Below are 18119 nucleotides of genomic sequence, written 5' to 3' on the forward strand. Positions count from 1 at the left end.
TGCAGAGTGCGGAATTCCGGCGGCCGGCCGGCCTGCAGTTCCCAATTACCATATTAGAGATAAGGACCTGGAGGTCCCCGAGGTCCGCCTCCGTTCTGCTTTCCGGAGGCCAAGCAGCCCTGGCTCTGGTCGCCGCCTGGACCCCTTCCTGGTCTCCGTTCCAGGATAAGTCACTCAAAAAGCGCCTCGGTTTCTCTTATGTGTAAAGCGAGGGCATCTTTTGAAACTCTGTACTAGCGCTTCCCCTGCCCGCGAAGCCCCAAGCGACGGAGAGAGGAGACTCGGCGGCACAAATGCGGCTTTTATTAGCACATTTCGTTGCAAGCGACGACCCGCAGCGATGCCGCGCAGGAAAAGGTTCTGGTGAAGTCAAGACTTTCCCGACTTGCAACTTGGCGCAGACGCTAGGGGTAGCCCAGCGCCGGGGGCGGGGTCACGGGGCCACTTCCGGCGGCTAAGGACCGATAAACTTCAAAACTTCCGACCGGGCCAAACCCCTCCGTCCTCCTGGTACACACCGGAAGGGAATCGGGCTTTGGGGTCAGATCGCCTCCTTCGAAAAGGAAAGAACTGATCCTCTTTCTTGCATAAAGCCTGCGGAAAAGACTTCCGCCCACACCCAAGATGGCCGCCGGCGGCGCCGGGAAGGGGGGAGAGTTTCGGCTGTGGGACAGGTCATTGGGAGGGGGCGGAGCCTCCTCTCCCCAAGTTCCGATCCCACCAGGACTGGATGACGCGCGTCCAGCTGGGGCTTTGTCGCATCTGCGTCGCTGTGCCCGCGCTCTTCGGGCGAGGAAGTCCCTTCGGGATGGGAGGAGGAAAGGGTTAAACGAGTTAGCTCGTCCTGGCAGCCCAAGTCGGAGCCCTCCACCTCCGGAATCCCACCGCTAATTGAGATGCCGGCGGACCTAAAGACCGTAGCTCCCAGCATGCCTTGTACCGAGGGGCCTCCTGACCACTTTAGGAAGCTTGGAGGGTCGCTCCGGCCCTTAGGAATGGGGCTGGTTAGATCCCAGACACACCGTGCCAGGGGCGCGGGGAGAGAACGCCTAGAAACCTGTAAGCGCCAGAGCCCGAGACCTAGCCGGGAAGCCGGGACGGCAATTCAAGAACTTCTGAAGTTGAGGCCAAAGAACCCGGATATCAGAAAGGGGCCGACCGGGCGCACTAATACCGGCATGCCTCGCGCCCTGAGGATTTGGGGAACTCAGGCGCTTTAGCCTCCTGACGCACGGTCTGCACTACAGATACCGGCAGGCCATGGGACTCAGGAAGGGTCAGGCCAGAGGGAGAGGAGGGGTCCTGGAACTACAGAGCCCGACACTCACCTTGAAGGAGCCCTGGAACTCGTCGCTCATCCTCCGGAGCTCGCGGCCATAGCGCAGTGCAGCACAGAGGTTGGGGGGCGCTGAGCTCGAGCGCCCCCGGAAAGGGCTGAGCTCTTCCTCCTCCAACCCTTCATCCTCTTCGGTCCCCGCGGGGTACGAGCTGTGGCGACTCCGGGGCTCCACAGCCCCAGCGCCTGCACAGGGGACAGAGGCGACATGAGTCTCCACTCTTCTGCGCCCCTAGCCTTGCCAAAGCCCTCGGCACCAGCTCCCCGCCCGCTGATGTCTCTGTGTGCACAGTACCTTCCCAGGTACCTCACAGTACCTCGGAGCCCCAGTTCAGTTCCTTCATATGTAAAGTGAGGGAAGCTGCTGGGGCTTTTGTGAAGATTCGAATTAACTTCTCATTAATCCCACAAATCTTAATTGAGCCCCAATAGTGGGGCCTAGTGTATTAAATGACCTCTGTGCCTGCCATAAAATAAGGGCATAAGTAGTATAGTTATCAACGCCAAGACCATGAGGCCTCAGGGCACTCCCTGGAGGAAATCAAGCACCTGGATGAGGTCTCCTGCCCTAGGCAGGGCTGAACTCCAGCTCTGCAAGTGATGTGCTGGGGCCCGTTTGTTTCCCTGTTGTGGCCTAGGGAGACCTTGGGTCCCTGGAGAGCAAGGACCTGTCAGCTGCCTGTCTGTACCTCTCAAAGCACCTGCTTTGGGGAACGAGTCCGGAAGGGTCTGTTGACTTTTTACGGTAATGATTCTGGAGCACTTACTATGTGCTAGCCCTGGGAATTCCCTCATTAGGCTCCTAACCATCCTAAGAAGTGAGTCCTAACACTGGCTCCATTTTACAGACGAGAAGACAGAGGCTTAGAGAGCAGTGACTTGTCCACGGTCACACAGTATGACACTCTCAGGTTGGAAGTCTCTAGAGGTTTCTTGGACTCGAGTCCACCGATCAACAACTGAGCTACACCTCTTCCCTTATCAGACCACCCTTCAACTCTGAGCCGGTGTGCTCACCTCTGTGTGGGGACTGACCCATCCCCTACCACCAGTGGCTGTGGAAAGGTCACATAAAACAGAGTGTGAAAGTGCTCTGAAAGCTGAAAGTACACGGTGGGTTGTCATTCACGCTCCCCTCTCCTGTGTTCTGTGTCTGACCTGTGTACTGTGTGCCATCCCTCCACTCCTGTCAACCCCACCCCCAAAACTAGACCAACAAAGACCTAGAACCACTCCCAGGAGCAAAAACCCAGAGCTACCTAGTCGCGTGAAAGACATCACGAAAACAAGTGCGGGGGAAGATGCTCAAAGCCCCTGGGAAGGCCCATCTGTCCGGGAAGACATTCTGGAAGAAGTAAGATTTAGGCTCTGAAGCCGGGGTAACAGTGTCTCATCTTCTCCCAAAGGACCTTAGGCAAAGCCCTGCAGGTCACTTTCAGGGGCTGCAGGGCCTCCAAGGGGCCCAGCTCCAGAGACGTGGCCAAGAAAGCTAAGAAGGGAAGAGGGTGCTGGATCCAGAAAGGCCTAGGTTAAGAGGGTGGTCAGAGCTCCTGGCTGTTCTGAGCTTCACCAGAGTCCAGGCCTGAGGTCAGGCAGAAACACCATAAGGCCTCTGAGGAGTGAGGTGGGAGTAGGGATTAGGCAGCTAAATCAGAAATTGGCACTGGGGATGTGGGCTGGAAGGTCAGGAATAAAAAGACCCTTCATAAGAACAGGCGGATCTACAGAGCACTTTCCAGGTCCGTGGGGCGTGGGGGCGTGGGCAGAGGCAGGTGCCCTACCTCGACCAGATTCCTGCTTTGTGATCTTGGACCTCCTCGCCTTTTAAGATTCTATTTATTTATTTGAGAGCAAGAGAGAGGAAGAGAGCACATGCGTATGGGCAGGGAGGTGGGGCAGAGGGAGGGGGAGAAGCAGACTCCCTCCTGACCACGGAGCCCAAGGAGATGTGGGGCTCAATTCCAGGACCCTGGGATCACAACCTGAGCCAAAGGCAGATGCCCAACCAAATGAGCCACCCAGATGCCCCACCTTGGGCTCTCTTCTAACCTGTTGGGGCCCCAGTGTCTTCCTCTGTGAAATGGGGGCAGGGGTGCCTGGGTGGCTCGGTCAGGTGGGTGTCTGCCTTCAGCCCATCATGATCCCAGGGTCCTGGGATCAAGCCCGTAATTTGGCTTCCTGCCCAGGGGGGAGTCTGCCTCTCCCCCAGCTCATGATGTCTCTAATAAATAAAATTAAAAAAAAAAAAAAGAGGGGGGAGCCTGGGTGGCTCAGTTGTTAACTGTCTGCCTTTGGCTCAGGTCATGATCCAGGGTCCTGGCACTGAGCCCCGAGTCAGGCTCCCTGCTCTGCCCCTCCCCCCACTCATGCTCTTCCTCTCTCTCTCAAATAAATAAATAAAATCTTAAAAAATAAAAGAAATGAGGGCAGTCCCTGTCTCCCAGGACCACCCTGACAACAGGGGAGACAAGGGGAGCACCAGGTTCTGCCCCTCTTACATCCTGAAACCTCGCGCTTCCCAGTGAGGCACCTGCTACCTTCCCTTATGTTACAGACGAAGAAGCGGAGGCACCTAGAGGTTAGGAACCTGCCAGAGGTACTGCAGTGGGCACACCCTCCTGGCTACCTAAGGGCTCAAGGAACGTCAGCTGTTCTCCTTTACTAGCTTTTAAGAATGCATACAAGCACCGTACCTGACAGACGCAAGGTCCAAGAGTCAGGAAGTGAGTGACCTGCGGGTGTCCGCTTGGTGTGGGCACCGCCCCCTCGCCCAGGAATCAGGACAAGCAGAAGAGCACTGGCCATGTCAGGTTGGAAGTGCTTCACCTGAATCGGTTCATTACATCCCCACCGCACCCTATGAGGAAGGTTCCTCACTGTCCCCATTTTACAGAGGACAAAACTAAGGCACAGAGATGGTAAGTCGCTTCCCCAATGTCACACAGCTAGCAGGTGGCAGAGCTGGGATCCAAACCCAGCCAGTCTAGCTCCAGGTCCTGTGTGCTTCATGCTTGTGCCCCAGGTTCCCAACATCAGCACCACGGGCCACCTTGGGGCTGCCATTTGGGGACCTCTGGGCCTTCCGTGAGTGCCAGCCCTACCAGGAGCCTATCCTATGGGGCAGGCTATTTGCACCAAAGCCATGGACTTAGGCATGCCAAGCCAGCCACCACCAGAATGATGACCATTTGTGTAAACTGAGCTTTTAAAAGTGTCCTCTTTACTGGAAAAAAACCTGAGGAATTTTCTGGGAACTCCCTGGGGAGGGGAGATCCTCACTCTGAACCATCCCACCCTCGAATCAGCTCTCGTCCCTACACATTCCTGGGCAGGACAGAGGTGGCCTCTCCCCACTCTGGGGAAGCGAAATGGGAGGGCCGGGGAGTGGCTCCTGCCTGGGTGTGAGCCCGTGTGGCTGCTCAGGCTTGCTAGCTCACACCATCCTCTCCAAAGGCCCGCCTGAGGCGGGGGTGGGGGAGCCCCAAGCCCCAGCAAAGCTTTAAGTTCTTTACCATGGGGATTCTGGGTAAGCGGGCGGGGCCGGACACATCCAAGTTCACACTTCTGAGAGCATCCGACACGCTTCAGTGAAACGGTAGTGTTCCATGGTGTTCCAGGCGGCTTGAGGCGGTGAAGCTGTGCCCTCAGGCAGCGCGGGGTGTGGATCCTGACCTCTGACCTCCTGCATGCGGGTGTTCCCATACTGTTTGCCCCCCCCAGCAGGCAGAGCGGCGGGGCAGCCGTGTGGCGCCCCAAACCGAGCAGGCACATGAGGCCCATCAGCTTCCAGCACCTACGGGCCTCAGCCCAGACCCCTGTCTACCGTAAAGCCATCTGGGGTACAGAAATCCCTTCCTGGCCAAGAACACGCCCCATCTTGCTCAGAGCTGCTAAATCAGAAAACACTCTAGAGCAGGGGCTGGCAAATGCTTTCTGTAAAAGGCCAGGGAGGAAATGTTTCGGGCATTGCAGGCCACACAGTCTCTGTTGCAACTACTCAGTTTTGTAGTCACAGCTTGAAAGAAGCCATAAACAGTATATAATTAACTGTGTTGCTGTATTCCACTAAAATTTTTAAAACGTCGAAACCATTCTTAGCTCATGGGCTGCCAAAAAATAGGGATTTAGCGTGTGGCTGTGGTTTGCCACCCCTTGCTCTAAACCCAACTGTGTCTGTCCTCTGCCTAAAACCTTCGATGGCTCCCCACTGCCGAGGAGGTAAAGTCCAAACTCCTCAGTGTGGCTTTCAAGGCCTTTACATTCTGCTTCTATGTACTTGATCCATTATCAGGAGGGCATAGGTTAGTCCTCAGCTCTGCTCAGAGCCTGGGCCAACTCAGGATAACAACAGGGACACCCAGGTGGTTCAGTTGGTTAAGCATCTGCCTTCCGCTCAGGTCATGACCCCAGGGTCCTGGGATGCAGGGAGCCTGCTTCTCCCTCTGCCTGTTGCTCCCCCTGCCTGTGCCCTCATTCTCTCTGACAAAAACAAAACAAAACAAAACAAAAAAAACCCCCAAAACCCCCCAAAAAACCAATAACAGCAACAATTGCAGTAACAGTCAGAACAGCAAACGGCCCTCTGGGCCAGGCACTGTTTCTAAGCACTTTTCCTATGTTGTTTTTTTTTTAAGAGGAGCTTTTTTTTTTTTTTTTTTTAAGATTTTATTTATTTGAGCAAGAGACAGAGAGAGAGAGTGAGAGAGAACACGCACAGGGTGAGGAGGGGCCGAGGGAGAAGCAGACTCCGCACTGAGCAGGGAGCCTGATGCGGGGCTCCATCCTGGGACTCTGGGATTATGACCTGAGCAGAAGGCAGGCACCTGACCGACTGAGCCCCCCAGGCGTCCCAGCCCCTTTCCTATATTAACCGACCATCCCCCCACAAGAAGGGAGGACAGCTCTAGTCCCATTTTCCAGATACGAAAGCTGAGGCCCACCGTTAACCAGCCTTCAGGTTCCACCTGCTAATGGAGGGTGGAGCGGCGTTCGAACCCTCTGGGCGTTCCTGCTTCCCTCTCCGGCATCCACACACACACCCACGGCTCACCATGCACCTACCTGTCCCAGGCACTGGCCTATGCGCTGAGGCTCTCACAGCACAAAAGGTGGCACAGTCTCTGCCCTGGGGACACAGACAGTCCAGTCCCACAGGGCACAGGGGGCAGGGGATATGAAGAGTGACGGGACTCTGCCGGTCCGGAGGGGGCAGGGGCTCTGTGGCTCCCACAGGTCATGGCACTTGATCTTTAATGGGAAAATCATTTGCTTTTTAGGCATTGAAAACTAAGTCAAGGGGCGCCTGGGGGGCTCAGTCAGCGAAGCACCTGCCTTCAGCTCAGATCATGATCCCAGTGGCCTGGGATCCAGCCCCGTGTCCTGCCAGACTCTGCTCACCGGAAAGCCGGCTTCTCCCTCTCCCTCTGCCTGCCGCTCTCTCTCTCCCTCTCTCTCCGTGAAATAAATAATAAAATCTTAAAAAAGAAAAGAAAACTAAATCAAGAGGGGGGTAGGAGGATGGGGTAACGGGGTGATGGACATTAAGGAGGGCACGCGATGGCATGAGCACTGGATATTACTGCAACTGATGAGTCACTGCCCTCCACCTCTGAAACTAGCAATACACTCTATGTTAATTAATTGAATTTAAATTAAAAAAATAAAAAGAAAACTAAGTCAAAAGTTTAAGAACTCAGTCAGTCCTTGCGCGTGACGGCTACTGTCTCCCTCCCCAACCTTGTCCTGGAAGGGTCTGGAGCTGGGGGAGGTGCCCCCTCCTGTCAGTGCCTTAGGCGCCCCCGCCCCCAGGCCGCAACCCACTGGTGCAGGAGCTCCCTCCAGTCCTGTCTTCATTCATTCCCAGGACCCAAGTGGCCCTTCCACTTTCCAGCCTCTCCTTCCCTGTCCCTCCTTCTCCAGCCCTGCTCTGGCTCTCAGCAACCCCCCCCCCCCCCCCGCCAGAACCTTCAGTAACTCCACCCCAAGCCCCACACCTCCTCCCTGGGGGACTCCCTCCTTTGGTAGCCCACTCTAGAGATGCCAGAACTTCCAGTGAAAGCTTACAGCCCACACCAACCACTCCCTCCCTTGCAGGCACCCTCGAGCACCCCTCCGCAGCTGGGCAGACACAGGCACAGCTCTGGTTAAACTCCAACACCCTCCTGGCCCCCACGGCCCCCAGCAGCCAGTGTGGCTGGAGAAAAGCAGAGCCAGGCCACCTCCTTTGAAATTCGTGGCCTTGGGCACCCGGGTGGCTCAAGTCGGTGGCTCAGGTCATGATCCCAGATCCCAGGGTCCTGGGATAGAGTCCTACCTCAGGTTCCCTGCTCAGCAGGGAGTATGCTTCTCCCTCTCCCTCTGCCCTTCCCACCCACTCATGCTCTCTCTCTCTCACTCTCTCTCAAATAAATAAATAAAATCTTTAGAAAAAAATGTATAATAAAAAAGAAAGAAAGAAATTTGTGGCCATAAAACCCAGTGGGGCCCTCGACATTGCCCAGCCCACCTTGCACGCTCTAGGATTGGGGATGGACAACCCCTTCAAACCTGATGCTCTCCTTCAACCCTTTCCTGGAGAAACTGGCAGCACCCACAAGAGAAACCTCTTCCCATGAATATCTACCCACGACCACGCACCCATGTCCACTGTCCTGTGTTTAGCTGAGCCAGCCCTCCCCAGGCGCCAGACCCCTCTGTCAAGGACATCTCTCTAGCTAGATGTCGGCCTCATCTGGTAGTGCCCTGGCTCCTGGATTACTCCCACCAGCTTAGAGACAAGCTATTTTCTTTCCCCTTAAAAAATAAGAACAACGGGGGCGCCTGGGTGGCTCAGTTGTTAAGCATCTGCCTTTGGCTCAGGGAGTGATCCCGAATCCCTGGGATCAAGCCCCGCATCAGGCTCCTCCGCTGGGAGCCTGCTTCTTCCTCTCGCACTCCCCTACTCGTGTTCCCTCTCTCGCTGGCTGTCTCTCTCTCTGTCAAATAAATAAATAAAATCTTTAAAAAAAAAAAAAAAAAGAACAACGACAACAAAACCACCTCTCCTTGATCCTCCCTGGGCCTTCTCTGCTCCCTTGCCTGGAGCACAGCTTCGAGTAGGTTCTTCTTTCTGTCTCCACCTCTCTTCCTGTTACCCCTCCCCACTGAACGGAGGTCAGACCCCCCCCCCCCCACCCAAACTGCAACATCCCTGTTGGCAACTCCAGCCCTCCACTCCCAGCCCTCCTCCAGCCAGAAGCATCCCCTTGCTGCTGGGCCCTGCCTCCTCCTGGTTTCCCTCCCATACTGCTGCCAATTCCTTCTCAGGCCCCAGCACAGGCTCGTCCTCTGCTGCGGCCCTCTGAAGGCCAAAGCCCAAGGCTCAGCTCAGGCCCAACCCAGGCCCCTGCCTGTCTCCACTGGCTCCCAGGGCCTGAGAGAACACTACCTCAGTGATTGACAACTCCCACGTGTATAAATCCCACCTGGACCTATCCCTCCTAGAAATTTCCATCTGGCTCCCCAAAAGGCACCTCTAGCCTGCCCTGGCCCAAACCTGCCTCCTGATTTTGCTGCAGTTCCGCCAGAGTTAAGAGCAGCAACTCCCTTCCAGGTGCCCAGGCCAGATTCCTTGCAGCCATCCCTGACGCCTCTCTTGCCCACACACCCCACGCCCAGTTTGCTGGCAAATCCTGCCAGTTCTACCTTCAAAATTAACCCAGAGTCCAGCTATTTACCACCTCCTCTGTCACCCTTCGTGCACAAGCCATCCCCCTCCCTCACTGGGACTCCGTAGCAGCCTCCCCGCCACACGGCGGGGGGGGGGGGGGGGTGATATTCTTGGTCCCAAATCAGACCGCCCTGCCTCTGCTCAAAGCCCTCCCGTGTGTTTTCACTCCAAGTGAAAGCCCACGTCTGGACACAGGCCTGGAAGCAGGCCCTGCCCAGGTGCCCCTCCCCCCCCATTCATCCCTCGGGCATCTCTACCTCTCCTCCCCTCAGCGGCCCAGACTGTGTCCTGCCCTCAGGGCCTTTGCATTTGCCCTTCCCTCCGCCAGGATGTGTCTTTCCGCGGAGATGGGCAGGGCTCACCTCTCACCACTTCCAACCTTGGCTCAAATGTTGCTTCTTACCAAGGCTGACCCTGACCACCTCAGTTAGAGTCACTCCCCCAGCCCTCCAGGACTCTGGATTCCAAAGAGAAAGTAAAGAATATTTCTGGCCCTGCCACAACGCATTAGAGCATTTGTTTGTTTGTTTGTTGACGGCCTGTCTCCTCCCACCCAACTAGAACCCTGAGGCACTACAAAGGGCGAGGAGGACTTTTATCTCTTTTGTTCACTGATGTACCCCTGGGGGCTGGGGCAGCATGTGGGCACAAATTAAGCCCTTGACAGGAAAGATGGAGAGGAAAAGCGAGGTGAGGTGCGGGTGGGAAGCTGTGAGCAGCAAGGGCAAAGATCTGGACGGTAAAGGAGGTAAAAAAAGCCCGTGGAGTTCAGTCTGACGAAGTGTGTGTGTGTGCAGGTGGGGGAGGAGGACTTCGTAAGCCTTCCTGTTCCTGAATGTGGGGCTGGGGTCATTTTCGGCTTCATGACATTAGGGATAGGAGTTTTGTTTACAGAAGATCTCTATAGTTATTCCAGGTGCCAAGACATGGAGTGGGCTGCAGTGGGCACTGGGAAGGTGGGTACTGGTGAGAAATGGCCTCTGTTCTCCAGTGCCCATCCTTCCCCTCTCAGCCCTGGGTCCCCTCGATGAATATGGACAGACCCCTTCGGGTCACTTGCCCTTGGCATCCTTGGGGCAAGGATGGCCCCAGTGTGGGGGTGTTTCACAGCCCAGGAAAGCATACACCTGGGGGCTAATGTCCAATTTCAGGGAAGGTGCAAAGCCTGGGACAGGGCACCTTGGAGTCTTCCAGCCCCACTTCCTATCAAAGGCAATGCCATCCAAGTGGGACCTTAGGCAAGTCACTTCCCCTATCTGGCTCACTGGCTGTCTCTACGTGATTTCTGTCCCGGTCCTACACTAACAGCTATATTCTTTGAAGATTTGCTATGCACTGACACTATAATTAAGTGCTTCCTTTATATTTCTGCTAATCATCCCAACAGCCCTACAATGGTGGTGATTAATTGCTCTGTTTTACAGAAGAGGAAACTGAGGTGCAGAGAGGTTAGGCACTTACTCGAAGCCAGCCAGTGAGTGGGGATGCAGCTGGGATGCGGGAAGCTACTGGGCTGGGGGCAAGACGGACAGGCAGGTGGTTGGGGGGTGGGTACCTACCTCCATGGTGGTTGCTGCTGGCCGGCTGCCCCTGGGGTTGAGCAGCTTCCCCTAGGAGGCCTGGGGCTGTCTGCCGGTGCTTGCCAGGGCCTGGGGGCTGGTCCCCTGTGGGGCTGGGGCCCAGGCCCCTATCTGCAGGGCTGGAGTCTTCCTGCTCACTGGGCTCAAACTCTGGGATCTGGAACATGCTCTGGGCTGTGGGGGCAAGATGGAAGGTAGTTAGGGCACAGCTGGGGCCAACGGTGGCCAGTGAAGGGGGGGCAGCAGATGCCTCTAGTTCCCTCTCCCACCTTAGAACCCCAGGTTCACCCTGCCTCCCAGGCCCAGATCTGTCCACTGAGTCTAGCTGGGCAGGTCGTTCAGCCTGTCCACCCAGGACCTAAATCTCCTCTTTTGGAGCCCTGGTGCTGTGAAGCAGTCGCAGGCCCCTACTTAGGCCCCGGCCCAACCTGCCCTCAGTGGCGGTACACAAGTCTTACCCCAAGCCCGATCTCGAGGCCCCTGACCTGGGCCTGCCGCCTCCCTCTAGTACTGAGGGAGCCCGGCCCTAGTTGCCCGGGCAACGGGAACTGTCACCGACCCAGCCCAATCAGCTCTTGAAATGTCACTAGGGCCGGTCGGGGGCGTGGCCTCTCCCGGCCCAGGCTCCGCCCCCGCCGGCGGACCTGCTTCCCTGCCCACCGCCGTCGTCCTGGGTCCCTTCCTTGTCTCCCGCCGCTCAGTTCCCGACTTCCTTTTGCCTGGGCCATGTGTGGGAGCCGATGAGGGATTCTCTGGGGTCCCCACTTGGAACCTGGAGACCGGCTTCTGCTGACAAGCCCTTCAGCCCCTCTGGGCCTTAGTCTCCACTCCTGCAAAATGAAGATAATGACACCTCCCTTAGAAGCCAGTGAACTTTGTAAACCGAAGGGTGATTACTGTGGGTGAAAGCACTTTGCAAAGCTTCACTTGAAGCTCAGCCGTCGATGCAGGTGTTGTTGCTGTTGTTACTGCTCCATCTGGATGCAATTGTTGCTGTTGTCACTGCTCCGTGTGGACTGGGTAGCCAGGTCGGGAAGTCCCGCTCCCTCTTCCCCACAGTGGAAACCTCGCACCGCCCGCCTCGGGGGCACTACTCTCCGCGCCAGCTCGGGAGCGCTCGAGATAAGCAAGGGAGCCTCCTCCCCGGCAGGATGACCGCCCCGGCACAGGAGAGGGGGCCCCGCTGAGGGTGGCCGTAAGACTCGCGGGGGCTTCGCGCCGAGCAGGCAGCCGGCCAGGTGAGCGGGAACCGCGGCCGGCCAGGGAGTGGGGCGGGCGTGCCTCCCCGGGACCGCGGGGCCCTGCGGGTTAAGCCCAGGGGGCGGGGCCCTGGGGCCATCTTGGCTGTGGGCGGAAGTTTCCCTCGGAGAGCTGGGGAGGGAAGTTGTTGCCGCCCCCCGGCCAGGCGGTGCAATCCCGATTTGGGGATAGGGAAGAGAAGCCTGGGAACTGGCGGCCCCCCAAACAAACGAGGGCAGTTGGCTCCGGGCACGGCCCACCCGGGTGCCCGCCGGATGCGCTTCCGCCCCAGCGTCTCGGCCTCCCGCTGCCTCTAGTAACCCCTGGCGCCCGCCAGCGGCGCACCTCGCGCCAATTCTCGAACGGCTCCGCGCCGGACACGGCGCAGCGCGAGGCTGCGGAGCTGGTGGGACCAGACCCTGCGCACTTAACGTAGCGAACGACACCCGCGCAGGCGCAGGCGCAGGAGGGGGGCGGAGCAGCGGGAGCCGGGGAGCTGGGGAGCCGGAGCCCCGGGTCCCAGCGACCAGAGCCGGCTCCCCCAGCGGCGTCCGGAGGACCCGGCGTCGGCCTCCTCCCGCCTCCCGAGGCTGGAGAGTGGATGCAGTGGGGGGTGGGGTGGGGGCAGCTTCCGGAATTCCGAGGACAGAAGGCAGAGGCCATCCCCAATCCGGATTATTGGAGGGGAGAGAGACCCCCAGTTTGGGGAGGGGGAGAGCTGGGCGTTGAGCGTCCCCCGCAGCAGCCGCTGCCTTCAGCCGAAGGGTATCTGCCGGCTCTCCCCCTCCAGCCGGGACGACTCGAGCGACCAAGGCCAGGGACCCCTGTCCTTCAGCCTCTGCACCCCCTCACCCTGGCTCTGGGACTGGCCCAGGGTGGAGACCCTGCCCACTTCCCTCCTCTGCCCTCCAGAGGGTCTGTCCTTCCACGCCTCAGAGTGAGGGGCCCAGGCCTCAGGCTGCCTGTGCCCCACTGCAAGGGCAGGGTCCCTCTGTTGAGGGGGAAGGGCCTGGCCAGCTGCAGCTTCTTTCCTCCTGAGCTCCCCATCGCTGTCGCTGCACCCTGCAACTCCCACCCCTCCATATTTATTTCCCTGGCCCCCTGCCAGCCTCTCCATCTCTTTCTCTGGGATTCAGGCCTCCCTTCCTGACATGGAGAGTAACCTGTCTGGCCTGGTGCCCGCTGCTGGGCTGGTGCCTGCGCTGCCTCCTGCCGTGACCCTGGGGCTGACTGCGGCCTACACCACTCTGTATGCCCTGCTCTTCTTCTCGGTATATGCCCAACTCTGGCTGGTGCTCCTATATGGGCACAAGCGTCTCAGCTATCAGACAGTGTTCCTGGCGCTCTGTCTGCTCTGGGCTGCCTTGCGCACCACCCTCTTCTCCTTCTACTTCCGAGATACCCCCCGAGCCAACCGTCTGGGACCCCTGCCCTTTTGGCTTCTCTACTGCTGCCCTGTCTGCCTGCAGTTCTTCACACTGACACTTATGAACCTCTACTTTGCCCAGGTAAACATGGTAACGGGTGGGGGTGGGCTGTGGGGTGGCAGGCCCAAAGGAATGATGGGCATCTCTGCTCCCAGGTTGTGTTCAAGGCCAAGGCGAAGCGCCGGCCGGAGATGAGCCGAGGCTTGTAAGTACACGGGACATATGGGCATATCCCCCAGGCCAGGGGCAGGGCAGCCTCATGTCCATTTCTTGACCCCCCCAACCCTGTGCATTGCCAAAGCGGGGACAACTTAGCAAATGTTTGCGAAAGAGCCATGAAAAGTTAGGCATGTGGTGCGGACAGCTCCGCAAAGGCCCTGCGCTCATGAAGGGCAGCGTTGATCGAAACAGCCATCCATGCTAGTGTGAAGGGAAGGGGTCCCAGCGTCATGGAAGAAGAGCTGGAGGCCCCAGCCCTCGGAAGCCCCAGAGTGCACTTCTGGCTGACCTTGGGTGGTGATAAGCTTGTCATTTGTATAACGTCTTGCAGTTTATTAAGAGCTTTCACAAACATTTTTACAACTTACCTGTGAGGCTGTTATTATCCCCATCTGAAAGATGAAGAAACTGAGGCCCAGCAAGGTAAAGCCACATGTTCAAGGTCATAGATCTGGCAGAAGGCAGAGCCAGGGCTTAAACCCAGGTTTCTTTCTTCCCTTCCCTTCCCCTTTGCTTTCCCTTTTCCTTCCTTCCTTCCCCTCCTTCCCTTCCTTTCCTTCTTTCTTTCTCTTTTTCTTTCTTTCAGATTTTATTAATTTATTTAAAAGAGGGAGAGTGAGCGAGAGAGTGCACAAGTGGGGAGGAGGGGCAGAGAGAGAGAGAGAGGGAGAAACAGACTCCCCTCTGAGCAGGAAGCCTGGGCTCATGACCCCAGCCAGAGGCAGACCCTCAACCACCCAACTGACTGAGCCACCTGGGTGCCCCTGACCCCAGGTCTCTGTCTCTCAGTCCTGTGCTCTTTCCACTGTACCATAGCGGTCAGTCACCTTCCGAGCTCTGTGGGCCTCAGTTTCCCCATCTGTAAAACTGCAGAGCCAGGGTTCAAAGACTGGATTGGTCGGAATTGGTTCTGATTGACGCCTGGGGGAGTTTGGGTGGTCACTTGAGTGCCAGGCTGGGACTGACTATGCTGTGGGCTGCAGGCTGGCTGTCCGAGGGGCCTTCGTGGGGGCCTCGCTGCTCTTTCTGCTGGTGAATGTGCTGTGCGCTGTGCTGTCCCGCCGGCGCCGGGCACAGCCCTGGGCCCTCCTGCTGGTGCGAGTCCTGGTGAGCGACTCCCTCTTTGTTATCTGCGCACTCTCTCTTGCTGCCTGCCTCTGCCTTGTCGCCCGGCGGGCGCCCTCCACCAGCATCTACCTGGAGGCCAAGGTAGGGCCACAAGCCCTGATCCCTGGGTGTCCCTTGGGGTCTTCGGGCATGATCTTCCAGGTAGAGAGGGAGCTGGAGCTTCCCCTCCCTGAGGGTCCTCTGTTGTCATCTCCGCCAGGGGACCAGTGTGTGCCAGGCAGCGGCGATGGGTGGCGCCATGGTCCTGCTCTACGCCAGCCGGGCCTGCTACAACCTGGCAGCCCTGGCCTTGGCCCCCCGGAGCCGGCTGGATGCCTTCGATTATGACTGGTACAACGTCTCTGACCAGGTGGGCATTAAGCACGCCGGCTGCCTCCTTAGTAGCCATGGCTCTTGGCCCCCAGTTGGCCCCGACTCGGTCTGGGTGCCCCCCTGGCAATGTTGCGGGCTGACACAAACCCCTGCCTTCCCACAGGCGGACCTGGTGAATGACCTGGGGAACAAAGGCTACCTGGTGTTCGGCCTCATCCTCTTTGTGTGGGAGCTGCTGCCCACCACGCTGCTGGTGGGCTTCTTCCGGGTGCACCGGCCCCCACAGGACCTGGTGAGGGCCAGCGGAGACGGGCGGGCGCTGGGAATCCCTGGACCGGGGTCTGGCGGGGCTGTGGGAAGCCAGTGGTGGGGCAGGAGAAAGCAGATTTGGTGGTTTCCTCCCCCAGAGCACCAGCCGCATCCTCAACGGGCAGGTCTTTGGCTCCCGTTCCTACTTCTTTGACCGGGCCGGGCACTGTGAGGACGAGGGCTGCTCCTGGGAGCATGGCCGTAGCGAGAGCACCAGGTAGGAGCCCTGGCCCTGCCTCAGGTCCTGTGGGCTCCCAGCTCACTCCATTGAGCCATGAGGATCTGGAGCCTGGTCCTACCACTTTCCCCCTCGGCCCCGCCCCTGCCCGGCCCCCATTTTCTCTCTGTCCTGGGTGAGGTCCCCTCTGGTTTCCACCCCATGATGCAGTTTGCCACAGTCTAGAGGGTTCAGGCCCTGGGTGCTGGAAAGCCGGGGCACTGGGCCTTGTGCTAAGCCTCTCTTCCTCCGCCAGCTCTTGTGGATGTGGCCCTGGTCCCTGCCTCAGGACTGATCCTTGTTTCTCTGCCTGCAGCCTGTCGGGAAGCCTCGGCTCTGGCAGCTGGTATGGTGCCATCGGGCGGGAGCCAGGCTGGTGTGGGGGCAGCCAGACACGGACCACTCCTCTGCTCTTCTCCCAGGTGCTGGGACCAGGTGGCCACCACCACAGTCTCTACTCCACCCCACAGACGTGATCCCCTTCTTGTCTCCTCCTAGAACACCCAGACCCCAGTCCCCCCATCCCAGGCCCCTGTGCCAAGTTCATCTGCCGCTTCTTGCCCAGGATCACGGGAGGCTGTGGCCGCCTCTTCCCCTGGCCGGCTCCTTGCTACTCCTGTCATAGTGAGCTTGTGCTGTCCCCTAGGATGGGGGGCATGGCCCTGGCTGCCAGATGCCCACAGCACCTTGGCATGACCTGCCACCTCCGCTTCTGCACTGGAGCCAGCTGCCTCTCCTGCACCTGCCACTCAATAAAACAGTGTCCGTGCCCCTCCTCTGCTCGCGGTGTGTCACTTGTCTGCTTCGTGTTCCATGCACTGTGGCCTCTACAGCCGAAGGCTGAGCAGAACCCAGGCCCTCCAAAGGCGTAGCTGGGCTGGGCAGGGGTCACTTACCTGACCCAGGCTGGTGGACAGGAAGAGGGAGGAGCCTGCAGTCTGAGGGGCAAGGAGACCCAAAGAGTCTGTTCCCACTCCAGTACCCTCCTCGCTTGAAAAATGTCTACTCTCTCCTCAAAACCGGCTTCAAATGCCACCCTCTTTATGAAGCCTTTCATTTCCAGGTCAGGGAACCATGTCCCCCCCGTCTGGGGTCCCGTGGCACCTTGATTATGGGTCTCTTAGGCCTGTTACCCTGCCAGTTTGGGATTTCTGGAAACCCTGCTTCCCTGTCATCCTTTTCAACCTGGCATTCCGGGCCAGGGGTTGGTTAGTCCAGGGCCGTGGAGGAGCTGGCCTGTGACTGAGTGGCTCCTATCTCCCTGCCCTGTGTGGATTTGGCCAGATAGTTGGGCTGCCCCCACGTAGTCTGCCTGGTGGCCCCGAGAGGAGGGCCCCTTCTCTGGCTGCCCCTAATGCAGCGGTCATTGCCTGCCGTCGCCACAGCCTTGGCAGAGCTGACATCTGTCCTGTGGCTGGGAGTCATTTATCCGAGGGTCTCTGTCCTGTCCACGAATGTGGTCATCACAGCTCCTTGGAGTTCCTGGGGCCTAGCACTGATCCCGTTTTGAAACTCTTTACTTGGGATGCTCCTGGGCACGGGGCCTTCAGGGCCTCCCAGGAGGGCATCTGAGACTGGGAATCAGCTTGAAGCTGAACAGTCACTCTTTGTTGAAGGGAAAATTGCTAACGTTTGTAGGGCACTTTATTGTGTGTGCCAGCCACTGTTTCGAGCATTTACAAATACTGACCTCCTTAGTGCTCAGAACAGCACTCTGAGGTGATAATTAATCATCCCTTTTCTGTAAGTAGGGACTGGGAGGCTCTGGAGAGCTTGATGACACGTCTGCGCCCTCTGCCGGTAGGGGGTGGTCAGCCCTAGAGCCCAGGCTTAAAGCCACCCACTGTGAGGGCTGAAGACCCCAGGCCAGACGGTTTTGGGAGAGATCTGGCTTTAAAGAAGTGGGTGGGAGCACAAAGGGGAGCAGTTCCAAGCCCTGCCTGAGCCCTGGCTGTTCAGGCTGTGGGGGCGTGCTGGCGCCCGCTCCGTGCTGGGATGGCCACGGAGGCGAGGACCAAGGGATGGGGCGGGAGTAGGGCCAGGAGGTGCCCTGGCGTGACTTTCCAGAACTGGGTCCCAACGCTACCTCAGCCAATTCCAGATTGTTTCAGTGGATCGCCCACCCCTTTGTCCCGCGGGGCCGCCTCCCTCAGGAGTGCTGAGCCCATGGGCCAGGCTGTCCCCAGGGGCGGGGAGTTGAGGGCCCTTCGGATCCGTAGTGGGCCTGGGAGATGCTGGGAGATCAGCGTGGCGCCTGTCCGGAGAGGTGATCCGGCCGATGTCCGGGCCGGGGCCGTGCCGCTGGCCACATTGGATGGCCAGGGGGGCAGTAGCAAGACTCCAGTCTGAGACTCCAGGCCGGACTCAGCGGCGACCCGTCTCGGGCTCCTCTGCCCCTCACCTGCCGAGACCGGCCGGAATTGGGGGGCTGGGCCGCCGCAGGTAAGGGGCTGAGGGGCACCGCGCTGGCGGCAAGGGCGCGGCACGGAGGGAGGCGCGGCGCTGGAGGGGTTAAGCTTGGAAGGAGGGGGGCTTCTGGCGGCGGGAGGGGGGTCCCAGCCCCGGCGGCCGCCCGCTCCGCCCCTGCCGCCGCCGCCGCCGCCGCCGCCTCCGCGGCCCAGCCGGCACCGGCGAGGCCGCGCGG

At 58.8% G+C, this 18119-nt stretch overlaps 2 protein-coding genes across 3 annotated transcripts; one reads left to right on the top strand and one right to left on the bottom strand.

The window, feature by feature from the left end:
- Positions 1–286: 286 nt before the first annotated feature.
- BAD (BCL2 associated agonist of cell death) lies at positions 287–11401 on the bottom strand. 2 transcript variants are annotated; one of them, XM_045775800.2, is made up of 4 exons: positions 11269–11401; positions 10604–10798; positions 1329–1522; positions 287–801 (listed from the first exon to the last, which is right to left on the bottom strand). In XM_045775800.2, exons 2-4 carry the CDS (start codon positions 10788–10790, stop codon positions 676–678), a joined length of 507 nt encoding a protein of 168 aa, XP_045631756.1. In that variant the 5' UTR covers positions 10791–10798; positions 11269–11401; the 3' UTR covers positions 287–675. The 2 variants fall into 2 exon arrangements, with proteins under 2 accessions (XP_045631756.1, XP_045631755.1); XM_045775799.2 differs by lacking the exon at positions 11269–11401 and adding an exon at positions 11083–11188.
- Positions 11402–11725: 324 nt separating this feature from the next.
- GPR137 (G protein-coupled receptor 137) lies at positions 11726–16251 on the top strand. The gene is made up of 8 exons (XM_045775798.2): positions 11726–11862; positions 13000–13371; positions 13446–13495; positions 14493–14718; positions 14837–14986; positions 15113–15241; positions 15357–15475; positions 15792–16251. Exons 2-8 carry the CDS (start codon positions 13015–13017, stop codon positions 15949–15951), a joined length of 1191 nt encoding a protein of 396 aa, XP_045631754.1. The 5' UTR covers positions 11726–11862; positions 13000–13014; the 3' UTR covers positions 15952–16251.
- The last annotated feature ends 1868 nt before the right edge of the window (positions 16252–18119 follow it).

This window comes from Ursus americanus, chromosome 24 (assembly GCF_024610735.1).
Source record: "Ursus americanus isolate L20-20 chromosome 24, mUrsAme1.1.p, whole genome shotgun sequence".
Lineage (NCBI taxonomy): Eukaryota > Metazoa > Chordata > Mammalia > Carnivora > Ursidae > Ursus > Ursus americanus.

What these genes read in the sequence shown, in the direction of transcription:
- BAD (XM_045775800.2), bottom strand. Translation starts at nt 10,790, where the DNA reads ATGTTCCAGATCCCAGAGTTTGAGCCCAGTGAGCAGGAAGACTCCAGC. An exon ending in CAGCAGCAACCACCATGGAG is followed by an intron (nt 1,523 to 10,603) that starts GTAGGTACCCAC and finishes TCCCCTGTGCAG; the next exon opens with GCGCTGGGGCTGTGGAGCCC. An exon ending in AGTTCCAGGGCTCCTTCAAG is followed by an intron (nt 802 to 1,328) that starts GTGAGTGTCGGG and finishes CCCATCCCGAAG; the next exon opens with GGACTTCCTCGCCCGAAGAG.
- GPR137 (XM_045775798.2), top strand. Translation starts at nt 13,015, where the DNA reads ATGGAGAGTAACCTGTCTGGCCTGGTGCCCGCTGCTGGGCTGGTGCCT. An exon ending in GCATCTACCTGGAGGCCAAG is followed by an intron (nt 14,719 to 14,836) that starts GTAGGGCCACAA and finishes CATCTCCGCCAG; the next exon opens with GGGACCAGTGTGTGCCAGGC. An exon ending in GGCCGTAGCGAGAGCACCAG is followed by an intron (nt 15,476 to 15,791) that starts GTAGGAGCCCTG and finishes CTCTGCCTGCAG; the next exon opens with CCTGTCGGGAAGCCTCGGCT.